The sequence below is a fragment of the Amia ocellicauda genome, chromosome 9 (genome assembly GCF_036373705.1).
Source record: "Amia ocellicauda isolate fAmiCal2 chromosome 9, fAmiCal2.hap1, whole genome shotgun sequence".
NCBI classification, from domain to species: domain Eukaryota; kingdom Metazoa; phylum Chordata; class Actinopteri; order Amiiformes; family Amiidae; genus Amia; species Amia ocellicauda.
This window is the reverse complement of record NC_089858.1, coordinates 3,836,975-3,863,411: the sequence shown is the minus strand read 5'-3', so window position 1 is coordinate 3,863,411 and position 26,437 is coordinate 3,836,975. Positions and strand designations below refer to the sequence as shown.

General features: G+C 42.6%; 1 protein-coding gene across 3 annotated transcripts in view; it reads left to right on the top strand.

Annotated features, from left to right (window-relative positions):
* The window catches only part of LOC136758418 (carboxyl-terminal PDZ ligand of neuronal nitric oxide synthase protein), a 78,903-nt gene extending 67,251 nt beyond the window's left edge, over nucleotides 1–11,652 (top strand). For all 3 annotated transcript variants that reach the window (XM_066712738.1, XM_066712739.1, XM_066712740.1), the window contains one exon: nucleotides 9,336–11,652. In XM_066712738.1, coding sequence (XP_066568835.1) covers nucleotides 9,336–9,888 — 553 coding nt within the window. In that variant the 3' untranslated portion in view covers nucleotides 9,889–11,652. The remainder of the gene's footprint in view (nucleotides 1–9,335) is intronic.
* The last annotated feature ends 14,785 nt before the right edge of the window (nucleotides 11,653–26,437 follow it).

The window sequence follows — 26,437 nt, the reverse complement described above, 5'->3', positions numbered from 1 at the left end:
ATTTGACACAGTAAAGATATAAAAAGTGCTGGAATATCTATTGTAATGGAAAAATAAATAAGAGTGTGTGCTGAAGGGATAGTGTTGAATATAACAGCTCAGGAGTAAATTAGTCATATTGATAATTATTTGGGATATGAGGTCTCTGATTTCTCCGAGCCGGGCGTCTCAGCCTTTTCGGCGCTGTTGGGCAGAAGTGCTGTTTAAAAATGCTGTCTGAAGCCCGGGCTTGACCTACTTTCTCAGCTGATATACTATTGTAGAGGAAACATCACAATATTAGCATAGCACCACCTCCCCCTCCCTCCCCATCACCCTTGCCTTCTCCTTTTATCAAAACACACGGACCTGCTTTAATAAATGAACCCAATTATACGCCGAATGCAGTACAGGAGGTCTCATTCACCACATCCTTGTGGAGTCAATCTGCAGGGATTTGTGTGTATGTGCAAATGAAAATTGAAGACACGCAGTCAGTTACGGTAAATATGAATACAGACCTATGTGTGTTATAACTCAAGTGAGATGGAGACAGGTGAGTGGTTGTGTGTAGGCCTCTCTCAGGGGCTGATATCAGTATTTTAATTGACCCTCCCACCAATCAGAAAATCAGCTGAAGTACGAGCCTACTCCGTTTGAACCAGTGATGTCTGTGCATTGATTTTGTATTAGGAATACTGTTTATTGAACTATACTTGCTCAGCAGTGACATACACCGATCAGCCATAACATTATGACCACTGACAGGTGAAGTGAATAACACTGATAGTCTCATTATCATGGCACCTGTCAGTGGGTGGGATATATTAGGCAGCAAGTGAACATTTTGTCCTCAAAGTTGATGTTAGTTTAGGGAGCGAAGGCTGGCCCGTGTGGTCCGATCCAACAGACGAGCTACTGTAGCTCAAATTGCTGAAAAAGTGAATGCTGGTTCTGATAGAAAGGTGTCAGAACACACAGTGCATCGCAGTTTGTTGCGTATGGGGCTGCGTAGCCGCAGACCAGTCAGGGTGCCCATGCTGACCCCTGTCCACTGCCGAAAGCGCCTACGATGGGCACGTGAGCATCAGAACTGGACCACGGAGCAATGAAAGAAGGTGGCCTGGTCTGATGAATTCCAAATTCCCCAGATCTCAATCCAATGGAGCATCTGTGGGATGTGCTGAACAAACAAGTCCGATCCATGGAGGCCCCACCTCGCAACTTACAGGACTTAAAGGATCTGCTGCTAACGTCTTGGTGCCAGATACCACAGCGCACCTTCAGAGGTCTAGTGGAGTCCATGCCTCGATGGGTCAGGGCTGTTTTGGCAGCAAAATGGGGACCTACACAATATTAGGCAGGTGGTCATAATGTTATGGCTGATCGGTGTATGTCTCTGTTTGTCGAACTCCCATCCAATCCTGGCATGTTCTTAAGACTCCTGTTGATTCAGAGGGGTTAACATAGGGGAATTCAATGGGAACCAATGCAACTAAAGAACACATGTGTCCGTCATCCTTGAACTATCAAGCTATGAGCCTCTCTATGAATGTATCTGATGTCAAATGGCTAAATGTGTTCAAGAGAAGTGAATCCAATCAATTTCTGAGGCAGGATATATAGATTTTTTAAAGATGTCTTGTCGTTCTATTCTGGTCTCTGTTCTGGGGCCTCCTGCACTGGTCTAAAAGCCTTCCTTCCTTTTGCTTTCTCACTCACTGGTCCCCGGCGCAGGTTGGACGAGGCCCCCCTTCTGCTCGTCCTCGTGCTAATCTAGCCCTGAGCTCCGTCCCAGGGGGCTGCGGCTGCCGGACACTTCTTCCCCCCCCCCCCGTGATGTGTTGATCCCACCCATACCCCTTTGCTAGTGTATTTGCACGGTGTTTGAGAGTCTCTCGCAGTTAGATGTGAGTATCTTGTGCATGTGCTGTGCATGCTTTGTGTTCTTCCTGAGTGCTGCTCTGTCACAGGCATGCTTATGTATGTCACTCACCGTGTGCTGCTGGTTTCGTGTGGAGTGAATTGGGGTCCCTAAAGATCGCCTGGGTCATTGGCACAGGGCGTCTATCAGTCCTGCAACTCTGATATGCCATATTAAAACAAGAAAAGTAATCTAGTGATAAAAAACCTAAAACAACGATATTTATATATATATATATATATATATATATATATATATATATATATATATACACTCACCTAAAGGATTATTAGGAACACCTGTTCAATTTCTCATTAATGCAATTATCTAACCAACCAATCACATGGCAGTTGCTTCAATGCATTTAGGGGTGTGGTCCTGGTCAAGACAATCTCCTGAACTCCAAACTGAATGTCTGAATGGGAAAGAAAGGTGATTTAAGCAATTTTGAGCGTGGCATGGTTGTTGGTGCCAGACGGGCCGGTCTGAGTATTTCACAATCTGCTCAGTTACTGGGATTTTCACGCCGACTGATTCAAGCTGATAGAAGAGCAACTTTGACTGAAATAACCACTCGTTACAACCGAGGTATGCAGCAAAGCATTTGTGAAGCCACAACACGTACAACCTTGAGGCGGATGGGCTACAACAGCAGAAGACCCCACCGGGTACCACTCATCTCCACTACAAATAGGAAAAAGAGGCTACAATTTGCACAAGCTCACCAAAATTGGACAGTTGAAGACTGGAAAAATGTTGCCTGGTCTGATGAGTCTCGATTTCTGTGGTAGAGTCAGAGTTTGGCGTAAACAGAATGAGAACATGGATCCATCATGCCTTGTTACCACTGTGCAGGCTGGTGGTGGTGGTGTAATGGTGTGGGGGATGTTTTCTTGGCACACTTTAGGCCCCTTAGTGCCAATTGGGCATCATTTAAATGCCACGGCCTACCTGAGCATTGTTTCTGACCATGTCCATCCCTTTATGACCACCATGTACCCATCCTCTGATGGCTACTTCCAGCAGGATAATGCACCATGTCACAAAGGTCGAATCATTTCAAATTGGTTTCTTGAACATGACAATGAGTTCACTGTACTAAACTGGCCCCCACAGTCACCAGATCTCAACCCAATAGAGCATCTTTGGGATGTGGTGGAACGGGAGCTTCATGCCCTTGATGTGCATCCCACAAATCTCCATCATCTGCAAGATGCTATCCTATCAATATGGGCCAACATTTCTAAAGAATGCTTTCAGCACCTTGTTGAATCAATGCCACGTAGAATTAAGGCAGTTCTGAAGGTGAAAGGGGGTCAAACACAGTATTAGTATGGTGTTCCTAATAATCCTTTAGGTGAGTGTATATATAGTGTCACTTACAGTATTGTTTATCAATCATAATCTGAAAGGAAGTTTCCTTGTAATTTTGCAGTGCTTATAGAAGCTGATAGCATGTTTTTTCACATGTTAAGTATCATGGGTGTATATGTCTGAGACGCTAAAGAGACAGACATCAAAGCAACATTGTCAGTTCCCCATGTGAACTGTAGGGACGTCCCTCGGCAGGTTCGCGATCTCTGTTCTGTGGAAACTATGTGGCGAATGAACAGCTGGGTGCAGCGGGTCAGAGGGAGGAAGACATCAGTGCTGGACAGTTTATTTCACTGTTCTGTGCGTTACAGGACTGAAATATTAATATCTCTGCCAGTGAAGCCTGCAGTTAAGAGGCACTTCAGTGCTGACGTTGTCTAATCCATCTTTCAGCCCTCTGCAAAACAAAACACACACACCCATACACACAAACACACTGACACACACACTGACACATACACACACACGCACAGATCACGGCAGCACTCTGGAGCTGCCCTCACAAGCAGCTGACAGTTGAAAAGCTGATGTATTTACATGCTGGCTGCAGACCCCTGCTCTTAAACCCGCACGCCACATGTCTGGAGGTGGGAAGCGTCGCGGGCCTGTCACTTCCAGATAACAGACAGCGCGTGGGAATGGACTGATATTGCCTGATTGAAATCTAAAACAGCTTAACGAGAAATTATGGCTTCTTAAATTGCTTGTTCAGTGGAGCAGTGTCTCTTAAAGCCACACCGATGTCTTGACCACGGCCTGCATGTTTTGTGACCAGTTCAGTACAATACATAATTAGATATAGACTGTAAACACACACATTGAATATTAGTCATGATGATAATGATAACAAAAAATAAACACCCAAAAATAAACTTGGTATCAAGCCGTTCGGATTTCTGCTGTTCCCTGGAGAATAGTCAATGTGTTTGTTTTTAAAGCAACAGGTGGGATTAAAATTGTATGATGAGATTGTGGGTTATTTTACATTTGACGGAATAAAGATATTTGTAATGCATTTAGTTATGCAAGGATTTAAGTAGAGAGACCATTATTCACTGCCAACTGAAGAGGGTTCTGAAACCTTAATTTAAGGGTTCATTTAAACCCCCTATGACACACAATAGATACACTAACAACAATTAAAGGGATTGAATCAAGCCGTTGTGGAGTTTAGGTGCCTGCAGATGAAGCCAGAGTTTACTTTGCTGGGCAGACGATTCCCCAGGACTGATTTGGTGTCACGGTTGCTGGCGGTTCACACGCCTCCTCAGAGTATGTTATCAAGACGTGCGCTCATTTTTACACACTAGTCCATGGGGCAAACGGCAGAGTCCCACGCTAGAGGGTGCAGCGCTGACTGATTGCACCGCATCGCTTACAGGGGCCCAGTTTCCTGCAGGCCTCACTGTGGTGAGACAAGCCAAGGAATCCCAAATCAAGTCCACAAACCCCAGCAGTGCTCGGGCAGTGACACGCCGGCTCATGGTCAATTATGGATACTGTCAGCCATAACCGCTGTCCAGGAATCAGAATGGTCTTGACTTCAGGACTCTTAACTTGTCCTCTGGTGGCCATTACTGCTCGAGCCACTTTTTCAGCATAAAATTCATTACAGATGCCCATTTCACTGTACAGGCTGAGACCACATTCACCAAATGTAACCCTTATTTGAATATTGTCTTATTTAAAAACACTCCAATGTCTGAGGTGTTTCTCCATTCTTTCAGTTGGTCTCTGGTAACCGTCTCCTCTCCGGCCCTGCTCTGGCCACAGGGGAAGTGCATGTTGGAAGGGAGTGGGAGACACCAGTTCCTCTCCATGTTGTGATGAAAGTCCCCTTTATGTCCACAGCAACTTTTTGCAGGAACAATATAAATACGCCTCAGGGTTCAGTTCATCTGACACACTCCAAATAACCTGCCTGCGTTACGGCTGACCCAGACAGGAAATATATCGAGTTCACTCAGTCTGACTGGGGCTCAATATTGCACGACCTGCCTGTTTAGTATTCCGAAGTGCACGTCCTGAAAACACCTGAACTCGGCGGGGAAAATGCGAAGATCTGTCGTTGTTTTTTGTTTGCTTGGCTAAGGAATCTGATCAGTATAAAAGGAGTTTTCCAATTTTATTTTCCTGATTTTGCATATAAAACCAAAACAAATATGAACCATCGTACAACAAAAAATCATGAGAAACACGCCATTACTTGATGCTGCTCTGCAAACAATTTAAAAAATTGAACGTTTCTTCTCATAAATGGTCTTGAAATGATTAATTATGGGTATGAATACATTGAGGAGGCCACTATATTAGCAAATCTTGCTAAATAGGCTTTACATTAATATGCATGAAATAGGCAATTTCCCTCTTGTAATTTTTATTTTAGCTGCCACCACTGCCTCTGAAAACCATTTATACACAAGGGTTATATATTTTCCCTGTGGGAAAAGACTCCGTTATAACCGATTCGTGCACTTCAGTGACAGACGGGTTGATTTTGCTCTCCAGCTCTGATTTCGATGTGCTGTTTTGAAAGAAGAACAGAAACATGATAAAAGCAACAAATCCAACAACAAAGATGTTGGCAGTGATGTAATTATTGTGCTATTAATGATTCTGTTTGATAGAGCTTTCTTTGCTGCTGTTGTTGTCTTTTCTCTCTGGAAAAATATACTGAAGGGATTTTAAGCACTGTGCAAATTGATGGCAGTTTTTACGCAGCTAAGGAATGACAAACCTCCAGCTAAGTGCCAATTCAAATGCAGAAATAGCTCTGTGGTAATAGTCCCTAGTTGTCAGTTTTATGCATGCCTTTTTAAATTAATCAAGCTTCATGGAGGGCTTTCTGCACAGCAGCAATTAAGGTGGCACACTCGGCCCTTTTATCTCGGCAAGGAAATCGTCTCGTGCAATAAGCTGAAAAAGAGATGATAGAGATTATAGATAGCAGTAAATAGATGATATAGTTGAACATGGGAAGCAATGCAGGCAATGGGGAAAAATACAAAAAATATTGAACACATACAAATTGGCCGAGCTGCCGTTTGCTTTGTATGGGGCTAGACATTTATATAGAGGTGATATTGAGGATATTTAGTTCACACAGATGCAGTTGTAGACCTATTTTCTGTCACAAATGCAGTCAGTCAGGAATCAACAGGTTATTTATCACAAAGGCCTTCGGAGAGCCGGGGCACACAGGGGGATGTCCCGTGGTGTGTCTCCGTAACTCTGAATTCAGACCACTGTTTGACATGCAGGTATCACACAGTTTAGTAACAACAACTCCATATAAGGGCCGTGCAGACAGCAGATTTAAACTCAAACCATGATCACATCAATATCATTTTAATGAATAAGCAATTACATGTGTAGACCTCCCTCCTGTATAGCAGCACAGGTATTGAAGTGGGCAGGAGCTAGGGTTGGCTTTATAAAGGGTCTGACAATGATAATCTTCAAACTGGAACAACACTGTACCAGAAAGGAAACTGACCCTTTGAGTGGCGGCAGTAAGAGGGAAAGCTGTAGTTGTGTCTTTGCATGCTGTCTTTTCATCTTGTCACACCGTGGGGGGGTACACATGGTGCCGGGGTGTTTATAAGGTGGGGTTTAGGAAGCAGGGTTTGGTGTTTTGAAGGGCAGGTTTATTATTTGCAGTGCAGGTGCAAGAACTCGAAAGAAACTGAAACGAAACTCTGAGCTGAGCCTGCTGATACGGGCCAACAGATCCTCCTCTGCTCCAAAATATTGACCAGACAGATGCTGCGTAACCAGTCCAAAACTAGTGTTTGTCACCATCAGTTTTCCATTAGTCTCTCTCTCTCTCTTCACTACATAGGCGCTCCTCCCTGCCTCTCCACAACAGGAAGCTATTTGCTTCCTATTTTATTGAGGCAGGGAGCCACTTGCGGGGGGAGCAGCATGTCAGGTGTCTCCCCCCCGCCCCCGCTAATTCACCTCCCTCGGGATTGTGGGAAGGGCAGTGCGCCACCTGGCACAGCACCGCAATGTGTATATAGTCTTGTATTTGTAAATGCAATGAATGTATTAATGCACAGACGGGGCCTTGGCATGAACATCCCGGACAGTATTATTGCCTAAAATAATAGTGAAGATTTAGTTTCGCAACATGGACATGAAGGGGAGAGAGAAGAGCTATGGAAAACTGTCAAACAGTATTATTATAATTGGTGGGGGGAGCCAGCACATTCCACAGAGTGTTACAGACGATATACATTTACATGACACTCGCTCCAGCCTGTGGGATTGGGGCACCTCCAAAATAAATACATATCATAGACACACAATTAGTCCTTGATACTCCAGACCGAGGCAGCCGTGAGCTCTTGAAGGCTGCCTCATAACTCTGAGTATTTCAGGTTGTAGCCAGAGTAGATGTGATCCCATAACCCCATTAGCCGTGCACTGTCTGTAAGTAATGTGACTTGTGGAGACAGCTGCCGTGGCTCAGGGGATTGCCACGTGTTTATATTATTATTCACCTCTCCCCCGCTTTCAGCACAGCCGCTCGGATAGGAGTAGAGAGTACGGCAAGCGCACTGAGCGTCCACAAGGAGATTCGTCTGCTTTAGAAGCATGCACAGTGTGAACACCCAGTTAATCTACGACAGGAAATCCCCTGAATTAATACACAAACAAACAAACTAAAGTGTCCAACCTCTTTCTTGCAGAGAAGGAACATGCCTGACAAGTAACCAGTGAGAGAAATTGTGATATGTTCATAGAGAAAAAAGTTAAACTGAAAGAGAAAACAACTTCACACAACAAGGGCTTCGGTCTAGTTGGATTCGGTACTAGACACTAGTGTTATATCTCTCTCTTTGTGGTCCCAAACATGAGTAGTGGCTTTTGCAGCATCGATCACTGGGACAGCACACAACGTCCCCCTCTTGGACGAGCCGACAGCCTTCCAGCACCGGGCTGAGCTCTAAAGGTTGAGCAGTGGAATTGTAATTGTTTGGTAAATTACAGCAACACCAGGGCCCTTGTAATTGCACTGCGTTGCTGCAGTGGAGCTATTTTTAGCCTGTGTGTGTGTCGACTGCTATTGATCGAGTGGAAACGCCTGCAGCTCGCAGAGACGGCAGCGGACTGTGTGCTAGAGATAATGGGTGCAATGGGTGGAGGAAGGATAAGGATCTCCAAAAGAGTGCACATGTGTATCTGTCTGCACATCTGTTTCACAACTGTGTACAGTGTTCTGGTCACGCTGTGGTAAAGGCATGGAAGCAAATTAAAGTGCGGTTGTACAGTTTCCTTTTGGAAAGAGGTCACCTGTCTTGGATTAGGGGTCTTCAGCTTAGTTCTGGGAGGCCTGCAGTGTCTCGTGCTGATTGTAACATCCCAGGACACACTATCTGAGACGCCTCGATCAGCTGATTAACTGAAACATCTTTTCAGGCTGCAAATTCGTTTCCAGGCAGAAGCAAAAGCATCTTTTAAATCTGAAATCAATGCTGTGTACAGGGGCCTCCAGATCTATTCATACCTTTGATAGATTGGTAACAGAAAGATGATTTAACAGAAGACATGAGTGTGACATCATTTTTTTTTGTTTTGCTCAAATAAATGAAACTGAAATGTTGACGGTGATAAGACGGCACAGAGAAACGTCGTATGTTTCAGAAATAAAGGCATGTTTTTTGTTTTAAAATGCTAAGATCACATTTATGCACGTATTCATCATTTGTGCATGCTGCTTTGACTCTGACACTGAGAAGACATTGCATGTAGTCTTTTATTAGTCTGGAACTTCTCAGGAGAGACTTATTTTACCTCTGTGCAGTTTTGGAAGTATTACAAATGGACAGATTTTAATTTAAGAAAAAAAAGATGTTTGCATTTATTTTTAAATCACGTCTGTTACAATGAATCAAGGCTCTGAATAAACCTAGAGGCCACTGTATGTGTTTAAATGCCTGATTTAATAACTAGATTCATTAGTGACTGAAAATGAAAACAAGAACCATGAGACCCCCGATCTCTGCAATGTTTTAAGTAGTGCCTGTGATTCACATGTATTTCTTTATCACAGGTTTCACCAGACCATCCCCAAGCTCGATCCCCCACCCCCTTGCGTCACCAGGAAGCGCCCGGGCCGTACCCTCTCCCCGGGACAGGAGGCGGACCCCAAGCCAACGCCCACCCCTGCTGATCCCGGTGGCTGGTCTTCAGCCCAACATGACGGCACGGCCCTCACCGACGTCACGCCCTGCTCCTTCAGCTCCGGCGATTTCGAGTCCCTCGGCGGCGAGAGCAAGTCACGCTCAGCCAGCGAGGACTCGGGGGTGCGCTCCGAGGAGAAGTCCCTCCTGTCGCCCCTGCAGGAGGACCTGTTCGAGGACAACGGTGCCTTCTTTTCCACCTCCAGCAGCTGCAGCAGCAACCCGGAGGACAAAGTCTCGCCCTTCCTCACCAGCACGGGCAAAGCCAACCCACTGAGGAACTCCAGTAGCTTTGAGACCAGCTACAGCAACACTCTTCCATTTTCTTCCCCCTCCAACGAAACCTGTCTCCACATCAGCTTCTCTGAGGACGAGCTGCCGGACAACGACACGGACGACTCGGGGGTCCCTCTACGCAGCTAAGAGCCTCTCCAGGGGGCTGAGGCCGATGAACAGCAGCCTGCAGATGCACAGACTGAGGAGCTTTTATAGACAGTAGCCTTGGATCCTTGCTCCGTCTCTAACAAATACTTTTTTGGGTGTTGCGGGGCGTGTAGCATTTCCTTCTCAAGCACTACATTTTCTGTGAGGCTACCGTCCTTAGATGTGTGCAAACAATCCGTAGGAAGGTGTTTGTCTCTTTGTTGTTTGTTTTTGTGTACCAACGCATTCCAGTCCTCGACCAGGGGATGACGATGGTGCCGAGCACACGTCCACACCTGACAGCGATTGTTTCTCGGGAGGAGAACGACCTCATACTGAATTTAAGTCCTTTTATGTTCCCTTGTCCTTGGACGGGAGACAGACAAAATACACAAAGCAGCTGCAATACACTGTCCATATATGAAAGTTGTCCAATGACCAGAGAAGCCTGTTTTTCATGAGTCCCTTAGAAAGTTAGTCTTAAGCCAGGGAAATGATCACAGCAGTCAGAAATATTCAGATTGATCTTATTCATAGTTAGATTTTAATTACAACTACACCTTTACCACCGTAGCACACTGTATAGGATCTTAGACCATTTCTTTTTTCTTCTGTATAGTTGAATAGCTCAAGAAAGCACACAATCCGTAGTTAAAATGTCTTAATTTATTATATTTTTAAGAAAGGGTTTGGTGTAGGGGGAATAGACCGTCTACTTTAATCTTTCTTTTATTTCCCCCTCCTCCTAGCAAAAATAATGAGTGTCTGGGTGTTGAGTATCGCCATATTATATGACTAAGTCACCTTAGTAGTAAAGAAAGAATCTTTTGAAAGGCGGAGAAAGGTCGGCAGCGCTGGATTTAATGAAGGACTAATGGAAGTTGTAATGATTGAATGGTTCACAGTGATAAAGTATTAATCTTTTCATTCTAAAAGAAAAAACCCAATTAATTTCAATTCAGGTGATGCAACAAAGTAACACAAACAGTTGTTTTAACACTATTACCTTATTTCTGATCCTCGGTGGCTTTTATAACCTTTTTTAACACTAAACTGAAGAGCTTTTTTTTTTTTTGGTCTGATAACTGAGTAGCAGAGATGCTTATTTAAAAAAAATACAGTATTTAAAAGGCCCTGGCCAAGTCTGACTTTATGTTCATTTCAATTTCATGATGTGTTTGTATAGAAAAAAATGTTTTTTTTCATTAAAACCTTAAATGGAAGAAAAATAATTGAAGGTGTTAGAAGTAGAAAAAAATACTAAATTGACAGAAGCAGTTTTCCCTTTTTTAAAGGTAAAATCTTACCTTCTTTCAGGTCTAATTCGAGCAGCAATTTTGTTGTCAGACTAGATTAGTGTAAGACAGTAATGGCAGAAAACATTGTGTGTGTTTATAATGGGTTTTCTATCTCAGAACCGTGATTCTCTTTAAACATACAGCAGAGTGGGCTGTCATCCATTATTGTGTTCTCTAAATATCTTTCACAGGAAGAATAAAGCAAAAAAAAAAACACAGGTGGTCCCACTGCGGTGCCCCGGGTTTGAATCGCACTGCAGCTGGGTTTTCAGGCAATAGAAATCCGTTTTCACTGTGAGTCGGGTCGAGGGGGTGATAGGTGGTCCAGAGGATGTGTGATTGGAGCCGGAGCGGGTGCTGAACAACAGCAGGGGTCATCGAAGGTTTCAGGGCAGTCTGATTGTGACTTGTCTCAACAATGGCTAGACTCATTAAAACACCACCAATAAAAGGAGTAGTGAAAATCCTGAAGCCTCGTGATTTCTTTCTTTTTGCCATGTGTTGGGCGGCACTGCAGCTTCATAAGAACATAAGACAGTGTCCAATCGAGAGGAGGCCATTCGCCCCATCCTGCTCGTTTGGTGTCCATTAATAACTAAGTGATCAAGGATCCTATCCAGTCTGTTTTTGAATGTTCCCAAATTGTCTCTTCAGCCACATCGCTGGGGAGTTTGTTCAGATTGTGACGCCTCTCTGTGTGAAGAAGTGTCTCCTGTTTTCTGTCTTGAATGCCTTGAAGCCCAATTTCCATTTGTGTCCCCGGGTGCGTGTGTCCCTGCTGATCTGGAAAAGCTCCTCTGGTTTGATGTGGTCGATGTCTTTCATGATTTTGAAGACTTGGATCAAGTCCCAATGTAGTCTCCTCTGTTCCAGGGTGAAGAGGTTCAGGTCCTCAGTCTCTCAGTAGGACTTTCCCTTCAGACCTGGAATAAGTCTGGTTGCTCTCCTCTGAACTGCCTCTAGAGCAGCGATATCTTTCTTGAAGTGTGGAGCCCAGAACTGTCCACAGTATCCAGATGAGCTCTAACTAGTGCATTGTACAGTCTGAACATCACTGCCCTTGTGCTCAATTCTACACTTTTGACAATATACCCGAACATTTGGTTTGCCTTTTTTATTGCTTCCCCACATTGTTTTGTGGGGAGAGTGAGGTGTCCTCTTCAGCTGTTCTTACAACTGCCCTTGACATTTCGCTCTGACAACAGTGCAGTTTAAGCAGTGTGAAAAAACAACCGAATGCAGTCCACCTGCACGTGTCAGGATGTCAGGGAGCGTAGCACCGTTTTCTATGTGTGTCAGGGTTATCGCTGACACACGATACTGGTTCCTTTTCTTTTCTTTTTGTTTTGTTTGGGAAGCAGTTTCATTCAATGCAAACATGCTGATACAAGATGATGACATTGACACTGACCTCCATGAAGTATTTCATTCAGACCCCCCTTTCTCTCTGCAGTGTGTGGGGTTTGGACGAACTCTGCAGTTCAGAGATGTCTGTGCAGTTATACGTCTGCCACATTTATCCCTTTTAGTAGTACTTTAAATCTTCAGAGGAAGAAAGAAATTTAAATCGCAGAGTAACACGAGCAGTGTGCTGACGGAGCTGTTTACTTTCCTTGCTTATTTATCTGCAGTGTTCATTTCCCCCTCAAGTCTTCTTTTAAATCTTCAACTACAGAAGCAGGAGCACCAGAGATGACACTGCTGGAAAAACAAGGAAAAACAAACACAGCACAAGATACATTTATGTGCAAGTTTTTAATCATTTGCGACCCCCACATTTTGCAATCTGTGACCATGAATGAAGTATGGTAATAATGCGTGGTTTACCACACATGGCTTGGTGTGTTTTTTATGTTTGTAAATCTCTGGGGCTCTATATGATACCTCAAATACATCAACAGGGAAAACAACACAAATATAAGACAATTTCTATGAAGGAAAATAAGCCACTTATATTCACTTAAACTAACAGAGACTTGAGATCCCTGGATTGAGTCTGTGCTGCTGCTCTGTGGCCCCTGAGGTGTTTGAGAAACTGGGGCCGAGAGGTTGACTTCCTCAGACCCCACACTGACGCACAACTGAACGGCATTTTCACTGCCTGGAAAAGACTTGGACTAAAGCCAAGCCAGTGCCAATTAAATTAACATGTATCCTCCTTGTCTGCGGATATTGTACATTATGTTATAGTTGCATCAATCTAAATATATATATGTATGTATTGGAATGTATCTATTTTAATATATCCCCCACACACACTCATACATATTTACATGCGTGTCTGTGGAGTCGAAACGGCAGCAGATGCTCTTGGCTTTTCTTCCTCCAGTCCTTGCAGAGATGCGCTTTATTTCACACATTTGTATTTGTCCTGGTTTGTCGCAGGCTGGGATGGAAGAGCAAATGGAAGGCAATAGAAAGCCACAAACCGAGGGGAAAAGCTGGTTTCATAAAGGCTGTGGTTGTTATTTCTCTTTAACATCCGTCTTCACAGCGTTGTTTCTCTTTGTTAGTATCCTAGTTTCAAATGGGGCTCCTGGACTGCATGACTGTCCTGCTGGGGAGATTTCTGAGGCAGAGAGTGGCTTTACAAATCCTGTCGAATACCCCCCATAGAGATTCATTAGACAGCCAGCACACCAAAATCAATGTTTCTTTATATTCTCGGTACTGAAGCTTTTAAACTAAAACATTCTTCAGCATCACTCTCAAGCTCTCGTTGTGTTGCCAACAGAAATTAAACTGCTGCGTTTGGACATTAACATGAACTCTACACAAGGATTGCTTTTGCATGTGTCTGAAGAAGAAACATTTATTTTCATCACTCTAGGCAGGACATATGGTTACTGGTTGAACCATTACTGTGAAAAGAGGAACTGAGAAAACTCCTTTATTTTAGTATAGTATTTAAAGTATGGCTTCAAAGCTATGGTAAATGCCCTATTAAACATTATGTTCAGATCTAAGACTGACTTTGATCGACACTCTACCTTCCCCTAAAGACAGGTCTTTAACCGGCTCTGTGATTTCTATAAATATGCTCTGCCTATTCCATAAGTTCATTCAAAACCTCCTTCTATAGACATTGGCATTCTGGTCACAAAGCATCCATCTGGGAATGCGTCCAACATGGTGCCAGAACAGCCATAAAGTACAGGAGCATGCAAATGTTGCTGTCGATGGACACACACACACACACACACGTGCCATTATCCACTCTACGTGGATTCAGTGCCGAGGAAAATGAAAGCTCTCTTCACAGCCGAAAGTCGGTGGTGGTGAATTATTCTATATGGCCACTACAGCAGCCAAAGAACTACATACTACATTTTCTTCCTGATTTAAAGACACCTATCCTAACACCTCAAGTAGAGTTGTTTTTTATCTGACTAAATCACTGTTCCATGTAAGATTTTGTTAATTTTCACTCACTGAAAAATGAAATACCATCTTTACGTTTGAAATCTAAATATGTAATGTCTAATGAATGCAGTTTTAAGTTCTAAGGAAATGTACTCATATGTGGAACATCTCCCAGTTGGAAGTGATTTTAATGGGTTGTTTTCCTTTGCAAATGATGCAATTAGTTATTTATAAAACGTCATTCTCAATATGTTATCGAGATGCCAGAATGATACTAATATGCCTGGAAAGGTTTTACCAGCGTTACTTCATAGAAGAGGCTATAAATATTTACATTCCCAAGGCCTGCTCTACAGTTTTCAAGCACGATGTACCATTAAAAGGGTATTTTAAGGACAAGCCTAATCCACTGTTTGAAAACTGCAAACTGCACTATCTCAGGTTGAACATTTATGACCTTAACATAGAACTGTTCCTTTTCCCCTGTGCCTTATGTGAAATCTACTTAGTTGAGTGAGTGAGTTAGTGAGTTGACCAAAATGAAACACTAGTCTGAAAGCACACGGGGATGTCACAATGAACATGAACACCGAATGCATTCCTAGATGACAAATTAGAATTGGCAAAAGCCTGCCACTGAAATTGGATATTAAATATTTATTCTACAAGCAGTACATCTCGAGGTTAAAGGCAATGCATCAAGCTGCATCTGTCCCCCAGCTTGTTGTTGTTCTCTGATAGATTTGGCAATTAACTTATTAAAAAGACGGCATTTCTCCTTTATTTATATGGAGAGCTATAAAATTAAAATGGGGAGATAGCTGAGAAACTAAATCGAGCAAGGCATTGTTTATATTGAAGACGCTGTATGCCAGATTGTTTCCGCTTAACTCTTCACCTTTGCACATTTAATTGGTCATTTCTCTCCAGGTTTATAATGAATGAGTCTGTGATTCTGTTTCTTCCATTTTCACATTTACAATAACGCTACAGACAGCGCTGCGGGCGTGTTGGTTTGCTGTAGAACTAAACATTAACTGGAGCTTATAATGTTTAGCTTGCCTTTCGTACCAGATGTACTGAACGGGAACTCTGTATTTTCTGTGAGGGCGACTCCGAAGTGTGGTGTATTAGGTTTCATAAAGAGGAAACTACTGAACCCATAGCCAAGAGTCAATCGATACGTATTGACAAAGGAGCGGTCAGGGCGCGTTTCCAAGAACACTTTAAGTGCTGCATGCAGAGCTCCCACCCCTGGCAAGGGCTTTGTTTTGCTTTTAACCAGCACAGCTGCAAACTTTTCAACATTTCAGGGTCTTTAAAATGTATTTATTCTGTATGAATTTAGTCTCTGCTGTCCTGGAAACCCCCAGACTTTGCCACTTTATTTTATTACTGTGCTCTCTGCCAATAAACTTCACCTGCCGCGTGCCTGAGTCAAGCTGTGGGAGAATATTAAACTCAAAATTGAAGATCAGAGGCACAGTGTTTGTTCCACAGGGCAATTCTTATTTGTTTACTTATTATGTATTTGTTCTTTCTCTGCAATGCTACATTCAGCAGCGTTTCCTTCTTCAGCTGGACCTTGCGGGCCGCTGGAAAATGATATTTTTGCCTCAGTTTAGTCAACATCTAAAGCTTTTTTGTCATAAAAAGATTGCGTAAATCCCTTGTGCTTGTTTTTAATATTCATGCACAAGAGGGTCGGTAGATTAATGAGGATTTTCCTCTTTCCTGAAATCCCACCGAAGTTAGCAGCCTTACAGAGACGGTGCTGAATAAACCCCCCAACTGCTGTCTTTTATAACATCAGGGATGAAAGGGTTAATTGCCTTCTGTCTCACATGTGTTACTAACTGAGATATAACCGGGGCTGATAGGTGTTCCTACAGGTTGTAAGGTGCCAGAGACTGAGAGGGTAAGGTCAAAGTTCAGAGGTTAAACGATCTGCTGGGTACAATACAGCATAATGAATCAGTGCATCTACACAAGGTCTCTGGGAAGAACTGGACACGTCTGTGTATTTCAAAGACTGTGTATTATTATTATTATTATTATTATTATTATTATTATTATTGTTATATAATTCTGCAGCTAAGTAAATAGAAGTAGAAGCTCAACCCTGCGCTCCAGGATCTGTACTATTTGAGGATATGAATATTGAAATAATGTAACAAACTTTCTTTTTAGTTTTTAAGATGTTTGTGTTTAACTAATGATTGCATGGAGGAACTGTGGAAACTGTCATTAATTCACTTTGAATGACCTTTAAACACAGGTAGTATTAATGCAACGCAACGTGTTCCCCTTTTTAACAGTTGGATTTACTTTGAATTCAGAATAGGCAGAACAAACTTGCTGACAATGATTATTCATGTTTTGCAGAAGTCCAAAACAATGCAGTAATTGTACCTTTCTTCAAACACATAAATATTTAGAAATGGCATCGGAAGTGAATCCAAATATAATGCAAAGGATGCTTTCATTGCAGGCTGTGTCGACTGAAAACACTGAATCAATTTCTCATCCTGTTTCTTGCTTTTAGCAATTTCCACTGACAGAAATGAACAGCATGTAATGAACTGTCAAATGCCTGCTTCATTTATTTATTTCCACTTGTAGATTCACATTGTTGCCGAAAGACAATATATTAGCAATTTTGTGAATTTAAATTAATTCTTTTAAGGAGGTCAGACAATCAATTATGTATGGTCTATATTATAGTGTTTACTATAGAATGTGATATATACTGTATATTCTACTGTACTGTAGTAATATATACTATAGTATTTACTGTTTATATCCATTATTCTTGTAACACTCAACCATATCGTAAGCATCCTGCTTCCTGTGGGAATATGTAGACTGGTCCTTTAGTAACACAGCGGTCCTGTGACAATGTGATTCTTCCACTGGCACAACACTCTTTTGTTGGTAGTTAAAAACTTCTGCAGACATATACCATGTACCACTTATAATACAACATGTGTCCAGAAAATAGATACATACAAAACACACCATTTTTCAAAGCATAAAACAAAAAACAAGAATCTGATTAAGCTGTAGTATTGTCTCTCTTTTTCAACAGCTTTTTCGACAGAGCATCTCTACACTGCTGACCTTTGCTTTTTCATTGAGGCCCGTCATCTTCAAATGTAGTGTAGCACACACTTTGTAAACTGGCAACACATAATCACACACACATAATGATTATTCTCTGCAACGCCACAGCTGTTCTTTGATTTTATCTGTGAGATTTTACTTAGTTTCATTTTGGTTTTGGGAGAAGCTTTTCCTGTATCTATTGCATTCTCAAATGCCAACTGCCTGGAGCTCAGACCAGTGCGTTACAGGAATTCCCTTTCAGTGTGTTAGCGTAGAGTTAACTGTTCTTACATAGGCATACGATACTCCTGTCTGGCCAGCAGGGGGCTGATTCAATCTCACCTATTTAGAGAAGCTCACCCACCATGTGACCCTGCTAGAAATGCCATTGGATATATTGCACTGGTCTCCAGTGGCATGCGGTACCCATTAACAAGGTATTCATTCAGGGGATTTCCACAGATCAGCCCTTTAAACCTTAATAACCCGACTGATCGATGACGGTGATGCCTCCCAAAAAAGCACTCAACTGAATTGATTGGCGCTCACTGTATTTCAGTATAATGCATTTTCTGTGGCTGGGGATTTGAGACCGGTGACACTTGTCACAAACAGGTGTTTGTCATGATTAGCAAACTGTGGATTTGCTGAAAATGCTGTGGATTTAAACGTTATTGGCTGGTTTGACAGACCTCGATTAGCAGTCGTCTCTCTCTGACTCCTGAGATAACATCAGGTAGTCCAGGATTAGAGTGAATTTGGGTTGTGAATCCAGCCTTTAGAGTCAGTGAGTGGCTCGATCCAAATACCCTCAAATATCTGAGCAATAAATTGTTGTCTTAACATACATTTACAGAGAAAGTCTCCACTTTAGGTTTAATAAGAGCGGATTTCACAAAATCAGTGATAAGCCTATTACATCAGCGCCTGCATATAAATGAAGGGGGTGCAACACATCTATCAATTAAGACCTCATTAACAGGTTTTACATCCTTTTAAGTGATATCTGCAGTTCTACTGTTCTTTAGAGGAATGAGAAGTGATCCTCTGAACACACCTGCTTACCTACCATAGCACGGCCAGTCACGCAGACTACAAACCATAGCAGCAAATATGTGAGGCTAGATCTGAGTGAGGCAAGGCACAAGTCTGACACTGTAACCTGCTTTGGTGTTCGTATTGCACGGCTGTCTGGGACTCTGGGAAGAATGTTATATAAGCCCAATTTTTATTGTGTCATATTTGAAGTCAGACAGGTTACTTCTCTGTGTGTCATTTATACATATTTTATTGTATTTTCTTTATTCACCGAGACATACCAATGGCCTTTTCAGATTCTGTTCTCGTTTAGTTTTTCGTCTGCTTCTGTTCTCCCGTGTATAGTGTCTGCTCCGGCCCATGTCGAATGCCAAAGATGCACTGAGATTTAATGGCATTGTGGGGAGTTCATCAGGTTAGGCTGGCCTGTGAAATGAGATCTGTTTATAACTCTTTGTACCGATTCTGTATAAAGCAATCTGAGGAGGGGATTTGAAGCAAGTCCCCTGAGGTAATGAAATAAGGTAAAGTTGAAATGGTCTCAATCCTTCCAGGAAAAGGCTAAAGCTGAAGGTTGAAAGGGGAATGTGTTATTGTGCAAGTGCCCAGCGGCCATCAGAGACACCTGCTATATGAAATTGAATAGACACCAACCTCCTCTTCCCATCTGGAAAACAATGAATTCATGGTTTATTATCAGTATTAGGGCCTGTGCTTTTTCTAATCTATATTAATGATCTGGACTCTGGGATAGTTAGCAAACTTGTCAAATTTGCAGATGATAAAAAAAGAGGTGGCTCAGCAGATACAATCTCGGCAGCACAGGCTATTCAAAGGGATTTAGATAATATTCAGTTGTGGGCGACACCTGGCAGATGAAATTCAATGTGGACAAGTGCAAGGTATTACATGCAGGTTACAAAAATGTCCACTATAATTACACTATGGGAGGAATAGAACTAGATGAAGTAACGCATGAGAAAGACCTAGGAGTCTATGTGGACTCCTCACTTTCTCCATCCAAACAATGTGGGGAAGCAATAAAAAAGGCAAACACAATGCTAGGGTATATTGTCAAAAGTGTAGAATTGAGAACAAGGGCAGTGATGTTCAGACTGTACAATGCGCTAGTTAGAGCTCATCTGGATACTGTGTGCAGTTCTGGGCTCCACACTTCAAGAAAGATATCGCTGCTCTAGAGGCAGTTCAGAGGAGAGCAACCAGACTTATTCCAGGTCTGAAGGGAATGTCCTACTGAGAGACTGAGGAACTGAACCTTTTCACCCTGGAACAGAGGAGACTACGTGGGGACTTGATCCAAGTCTTCAAAATCATGAAAGGCATCGACCACATCAAACCAGAGGAGCTTTTCCAGATCAGCAGGGACACACGCACCCGGGGACACTAATGGAAATTGGGTTTAAAGGCATTCAAGACAGAAAACAGGAGACACTTCTTCACACAGAGAGGCGTCACAATCTGAACAAACTCCCCAGCGATGTGGCTGAAGAGACAATTTGGGAACATGTAACACCATTACACAGCTGTCAGAATAAATTGACAGTTCTAAACTGGCTTGGCCAAGCCTTCCTCTTTTCCCCCTGCTATTTGCTAGGCTGCCTGTAGCCTTCACTGAAAAACAGTTTTTCAGGTTATATGGCTCTTCTGAAACCAGAAAAAACATATGTATAGCCATCTCTGGTAGTTTTCAAAAGAGGTTCCATTAGTGTTTGTCGGTAGATGAGAGAGAGTTGTGAGTTTCTGACATCTCTGAATTCTAGAATACTTTTAACCTCTGTCCCTTTTGCCTTATTAGTCTGCTGACCTAAGTGAGGTGGTTCTTGCCTTTTTGTTTGTTGATGCCTTTTTGTTTTTTGGCTAGTTTGCCCTCTTTCCTTTAGTTATTTTCTGTAAGGATTTGAGTTTGAACTTGGATTGCCTTTGTACTTTTGGACTTTCCTTTTGGAATACTTGGGAAATATTTTTTTCTTTCTTTGGTGGATTACAAAATCAATCCTGGACCGGTCCTGGATCTTTGGCCTAGTCCATGGAGTGGCAAGACCAGCCAGTGGCTGAGAACTATATTTTTTGGGACTTCCTTTTTGTACCAATTCGTGATTCTTCCTACTGTGCAGAGACTCAAACACAGGACACGTACAAATTGGATGCTGTTGTAAAAAAACACTATACTTTTTCATATACTTAAGCGTGTACTCATTTGTTGTTTTTGTATGTGTATATACTGTTTGCTGTGTCGGTATAGGGGAATGGTGTTGAGATACTGATGTAGGTGCATAAATCTTGTATAATACACTTTGAATTTACAACCAGATATTCTGCAGTCCTCATACTCCCTATCTTTAAATCTGGCGATCCCTTCTCTCTTGGTTGGGAATCATTACAAACTTTCAAAAACAGACTGGATAGGATACTTGGATCACTTAGTTACTAATGGACACCAAACGAGCATGATGGGGCAAATGGCCTCCTCTTGATTGGACACTTTCTTATGTTCTTATGTTCTTATATTTCTTGGAAGACAGCCTTATCCAGGGCAACTTATAATTGTATATATCACATTCTTCTTGCATACAATTACCCATTTATACATCTGTGTTTTTACTAGAGCAATCTAGGTATCATAAGAACATAAAACATAAGAAAGTGTCCAGTCAAGAGGAGGCCATTTGCCCCATCGTGCTCGTTTGGTGTCCATTAATAACTAAGTGATCAGGGATCCTATCCAGTGTGTTTCTGAATGTTCCCAAATTGTCTCTTCAGCCACATCGCTGGGGAGTTTGTTCAGATTGTGACGCCTCTCTGTGTGAAGAAGTGTCTCCTGTATTCTGTCTTGAATGCCTTGAAGCCCAATTTCCATTTGTGTCCCGGGTGCGTGTGTCCCTGCTGATCTGGAAAAGCTCCTCTGGTTTGATGTGGTCGATGACTTTCCCCACATTGTTTGGATGGAGAAAGTGAGGAGTCCACATAGACTACTAGGTCTTTATCATGCATTACTCATCTTGCTCAAGGGTAGCCTGCAGTGTCCCCCACCTGGGACTGAACCCACGACCCCCCACTCAGGAGTCCAGATCCCCGACCACAACACAACAATGCTGCCCATAGCACAGTGCCTCTGGAAAACAAAGGTAAATATGTCAGAAGTGACATACAGGCACAACACACTGACAGAAACAAAGGAAAACAAATCCATTGCTTTCAGTAACTCTATCTTATGATTAACACAGAAATAAGAAAACATTCACTTTTCAAAATTGAAGTGTTCCTATTTTATGTTCAACCTCTCATCTTTCCTTGAGTTTCTGTTGAAAGCCTGAGGCGTGTTCATGCACACATTTACATAGATTAGTGACAAACCATCCTGTGAGTGTTCGCCAGCTCACTAACAGGTCTAATCAAATTCTGCTGCGTTACAGTGATAAAACACAGGCCATTTCATAGTATTGCCCATTACTTAGAGCTGAAATATCACCTATTTGACATAATAAATATGGTAACCTTATAATGAAGGTCTTGAAACATGAATCGACACAAATTCTCAATTACACCTTTCTCTTGGTCGTGACATAATCGCCCTCATCGCACGTTGATCGCTAATCAGCCCCAAATGCTGATTAAATAGCCTCTTATTTCTAAAGTGCCGCCATTAATCCTATATTTAATGTTATTTTCCATCACACAAATTGCCCGACACATTGCTGGCCTCCCTCAAGTCACAGCATAGTTTGGCACAACTCGTATTAACATGCTTAGCTGCCTGTTTCCAAAGCAGCGGGTTGCAAACGTGTTTCAGAGAAAACATTGAGCTCCACTGCCCACAGGGCCTGTTCTTCTCTGCGATTGTCAGATCGAAAAAAGCCTTTTTAATGAGGACAGCGCAAAATAAATGCTAAGTTGAACTAGAACTGCGATTGCTACTGCTTGTTGCGAACTAGGTGTATAGGTCTGCATCTGAAGAAATTACAAGAATAATTAATGGAGACATGGTCAAGACTTTGCTATTTGTTTTGTTTTTATTAGTATGCACTGCAGTATAAATATTTTCTTAAGTTTAATTGTGGGTTCACTTTCAACTGTAAACATAACTATCCACACATATGTATTAAGTCTTACATAACTGTTTTGCTGCTAGTCCTTATTTTCCAATGAGCGTTTGTTTAACGGTGCAGTAGTATAACTGATGCAGCTATTGTCCTTGTATTTAATTTGCTTGAATTGATGCTGAAAATGTCTGAACAATAAACCTCTGTTGCTGCCCTCAGTGCCAGTTTGATGCAGAAAGATCAATCTATAAATCTGGCAAACAAACTAACAATGCTGTTTCTCCACAGCCAGTTGTTGTCCTTGGTCTGGCGCAGGCTCCGTTTCCTTATTGTTTCCCCCAGCAGGAGAACCTGCGGTTCATCCATGTGCTGTTTATGGTATGGATGAAGATCCTGGAAGTGCAGAACACCCAGACGTGTCAGCACCTGGTTTTAAATGTCATAATTTACATCATTACCATTGCTGTGGGTCGGGAAAGCTCCAGTACTTTTGTTAGCTAAACTGGCCAGAAAAAGGCTCTTACTGACTGGAATTAGGGTGTTTTCACAGAAGGGCTTGGCTTGTTCAGTGATGCTATATTGAAAGTGTCATAACACTTATTCTGTTTGTGTTGAGCCTTCAGTTTGTTACGTCTCCCAGGGTCATATTGCTTCATAGGTGGTCTTTTTGAAAAGCTCTTGAAAACCTGTGGGGCATCTTTATTAAATGACCTCCCACTACTCAGTAAAGTACTCAGTGTTCTATAGAAGAAGAAGAAAAACTAAAAACTCTTTAGAGCAGGAAAACAGAGGTTCAGTAAAGACAGCTTAGCAGGGCTCTACATTAACTGTCTCCCTTGAACAACACAACCTCCCAACTGAATCGATAATTCAGTGTTGCCAGGTCCTCTCCTTAATTTCCCTGCAAACTGGTCCTAAGAATCCCCTCAATCACATAATTTGGGTTTGGGAGCAGGCGAAGAGAAGACTGCTAATGCAGTGAGGTCCGTGAGGTGGTACTGTTGAAGTGAGGTCAGGGGGGTATGGGGGAGTGATGAAGTAACCTCTTAGTGAGAGCACTGTGGGGAAATTAAAATGAAGACAACAATCCCCCATTCCACAGTTTTTTTACTTTTGCCCCTTGTTTCAGATCCTTTTCCCCCCACGTTTCCCCCATGCAATATTTCCCCCCATTTTCCCCCAAGGCTTCAATTCCCCCCCCCAATCTGGCAACCCTATTCTAATTGGTCTCACTTCACCTTTATACTCAAGGTCCAGAGCTCCTACCCCAGAACAGTAGGATATACACTCACCTAAAGGATTATTAGGAACACCTGTTCAATTTCTCATTAATGCAATTATCTAACCAACCAATCACATGGCAGTTGCTTCAATGCATTTAGGGGTGTGGTCCTGGTCAAGACAATCTCCTGAACTCCAAACTGAATGTCTGAATGGGAAAGAAAGGTGATTTAAGCAATTTTGAGCGTGGCATGGTTGTTGGTGCCAGACGGGCCGGTCTGAGAATTTCACAATCTGCTCAGTTACTGGGATTTTCACGCACAACCATTTCTAGGGTTTACAAAGAATGGTGTGAAAAGGGAAAAACATCCAGTATGCGGCAGTCCTGTGGGCGAAAATGCCTTGTTGATGCTAGAGGTCAGAGGAGAATGGGCCGACTGATTCAAGCTGATAGAAGAGCAACTTTGACTGAAATAACCACTCGTTACAACCGAGGTATGCAGCAAAGCATTTGTGAAGCCACAACACGTACAACCTTGAGGCGGATGGGCTACAACAGCAGAAGACCCCACCGGGTACCACTCATCTCCACTACAAATAGGAAAAAGAGGCTACAATTTGCACAAGCTCACCAAAATTGGACAGTTGAAGACTGGAAAAATGTTGCCTGGTCTGATGAGTCTCGATTTCTGTTGAGACATTCAGATGGTAGAGTCAGAATTTGGTGTAAACAGAATGAGAACATGGATCCATCATGCCTTGTTACCACTGTGCAGGCTGGTGGTGGTGGTGTAATGGTGTGGGGGATGTTTTCTTGGCACACTTTAGGCCCCTTAGTGCCAATTGGGCATCGTTTAAATGCCACGGCCTACCTGAGCATTGTTTCTGACCATGTCCATCCCTTTATGACCACCATGTACCCATCCTCTGATGGCTACTTCCAGCAGGATAATGCACCATGTCACAAAGGTCGAATCATTTCAAATTGGTTTCTTGAACATGACAATGAGTTCACTGTACTAAACTGGCCCCCACAGTCACCAGATCTCAACCCAATAGAGCATCTTTGGGATGTGGTGGAACGGGAGCTTCATGCCCTGGATGTGCATCCCACAAATCTCCATCAACTGCAAGATGCTATCCTATCAATATGGGCCAACATTTCTAAAGAATGCTTTCAGCACCTTGTTGAATCAATGCCACGTAGAATTAAGGCAGTTCTGAAGGCGAAAGCGGGTCAAACACAGTATTAGTATGGTGTTCCTAATAATCCTTTAGGTGAGTGTATATCTGTGTTACAAATACAGTTTATGCCACTGCTAGCTGCCTTGTGTTTTTATAGGTGCTCTGGTGTTGACTCATCTGAATGTGATATATCCATCTCGAAGGAGTACAGTTTATCCTTATCAAAAGTACAGACATTTCTAAATAAGGGATAAACTAATCGCTGGCACCTGCTTGATGCAGTTTCCTTTGGAATCATTGCTGTTTGTGTGCGTTTGTATACTTCAGTCACTACATCTTCTGGTCAGCTGCACTGGTGTTTAGAAATGATCCAGGTCAATGCACTACCACGGTCGGTGTTACTGTAAGGGCCCTGTTGTGGCATTGCCTAAATGATCACGAATAAGGGACGAGTCACTGGAGCGATGCCATCCCTACATGTGACAGAAGGTCTGGCTGCGAATGCCTTCCGTGGCAAGGATTGGGGGGTCTGTTTATGCGAAGGCCAGCACACGTGTTAACTGTGTGGGGGATTAAAATGAATTCAGTCGGTCTGCTGTGGAACTGTTTTTCTTTAATGTTGTTTAATGTGGTTTATTTATACCTGCTTCTCCATACTAATGAATGAGGTAGGTGTACAACAGTGAAGATACAAAACCAGAGAAATGTCCTTACTTGATATAAATCTGAGTCTTCAAGGCTCTTTCCTTCCGCCATGAGAGGCGAGGTAAGAGTTTGTGTGCTTTTTAGGTCGATGCAGAACAATCTTAAGCAAGTCATTTCAAGAGTGGTTTTTTTTAAGCATCTCATTTGGCATTTTAAGCCAATGACCACCATGTACCCATCCTCTGATGGCTACTTCCAGCAGGATAATGCACCATGTCACAAAGGTCGAATCATTTCAAATTGGTTTCTTGAACATGACAATGAGTTCACTGTACTAAACTGGCCCCCACAGTCACCAGATCTCAACCCAATAGAGCATCTTTGGGATGTGGTGGAACAGGAGCTTCGTGCCCTGGATGTGCATCCCACAAATCTCCATCAACTGCAAGATGCTATCCTATCAATATGGGCCAACATTTCTAAAGAATGCTTTCAGCACCTTGTTGAATCAATGCCACGTAGAATTAAGGCAGTTCTGAAGGCGAAAGCGGGTCAAACACAGTATTAGTATGGTGTTCCTAATAATCCTTTAGGTGAGTGTATATATAATACAATCAATATAAATATGTAAAA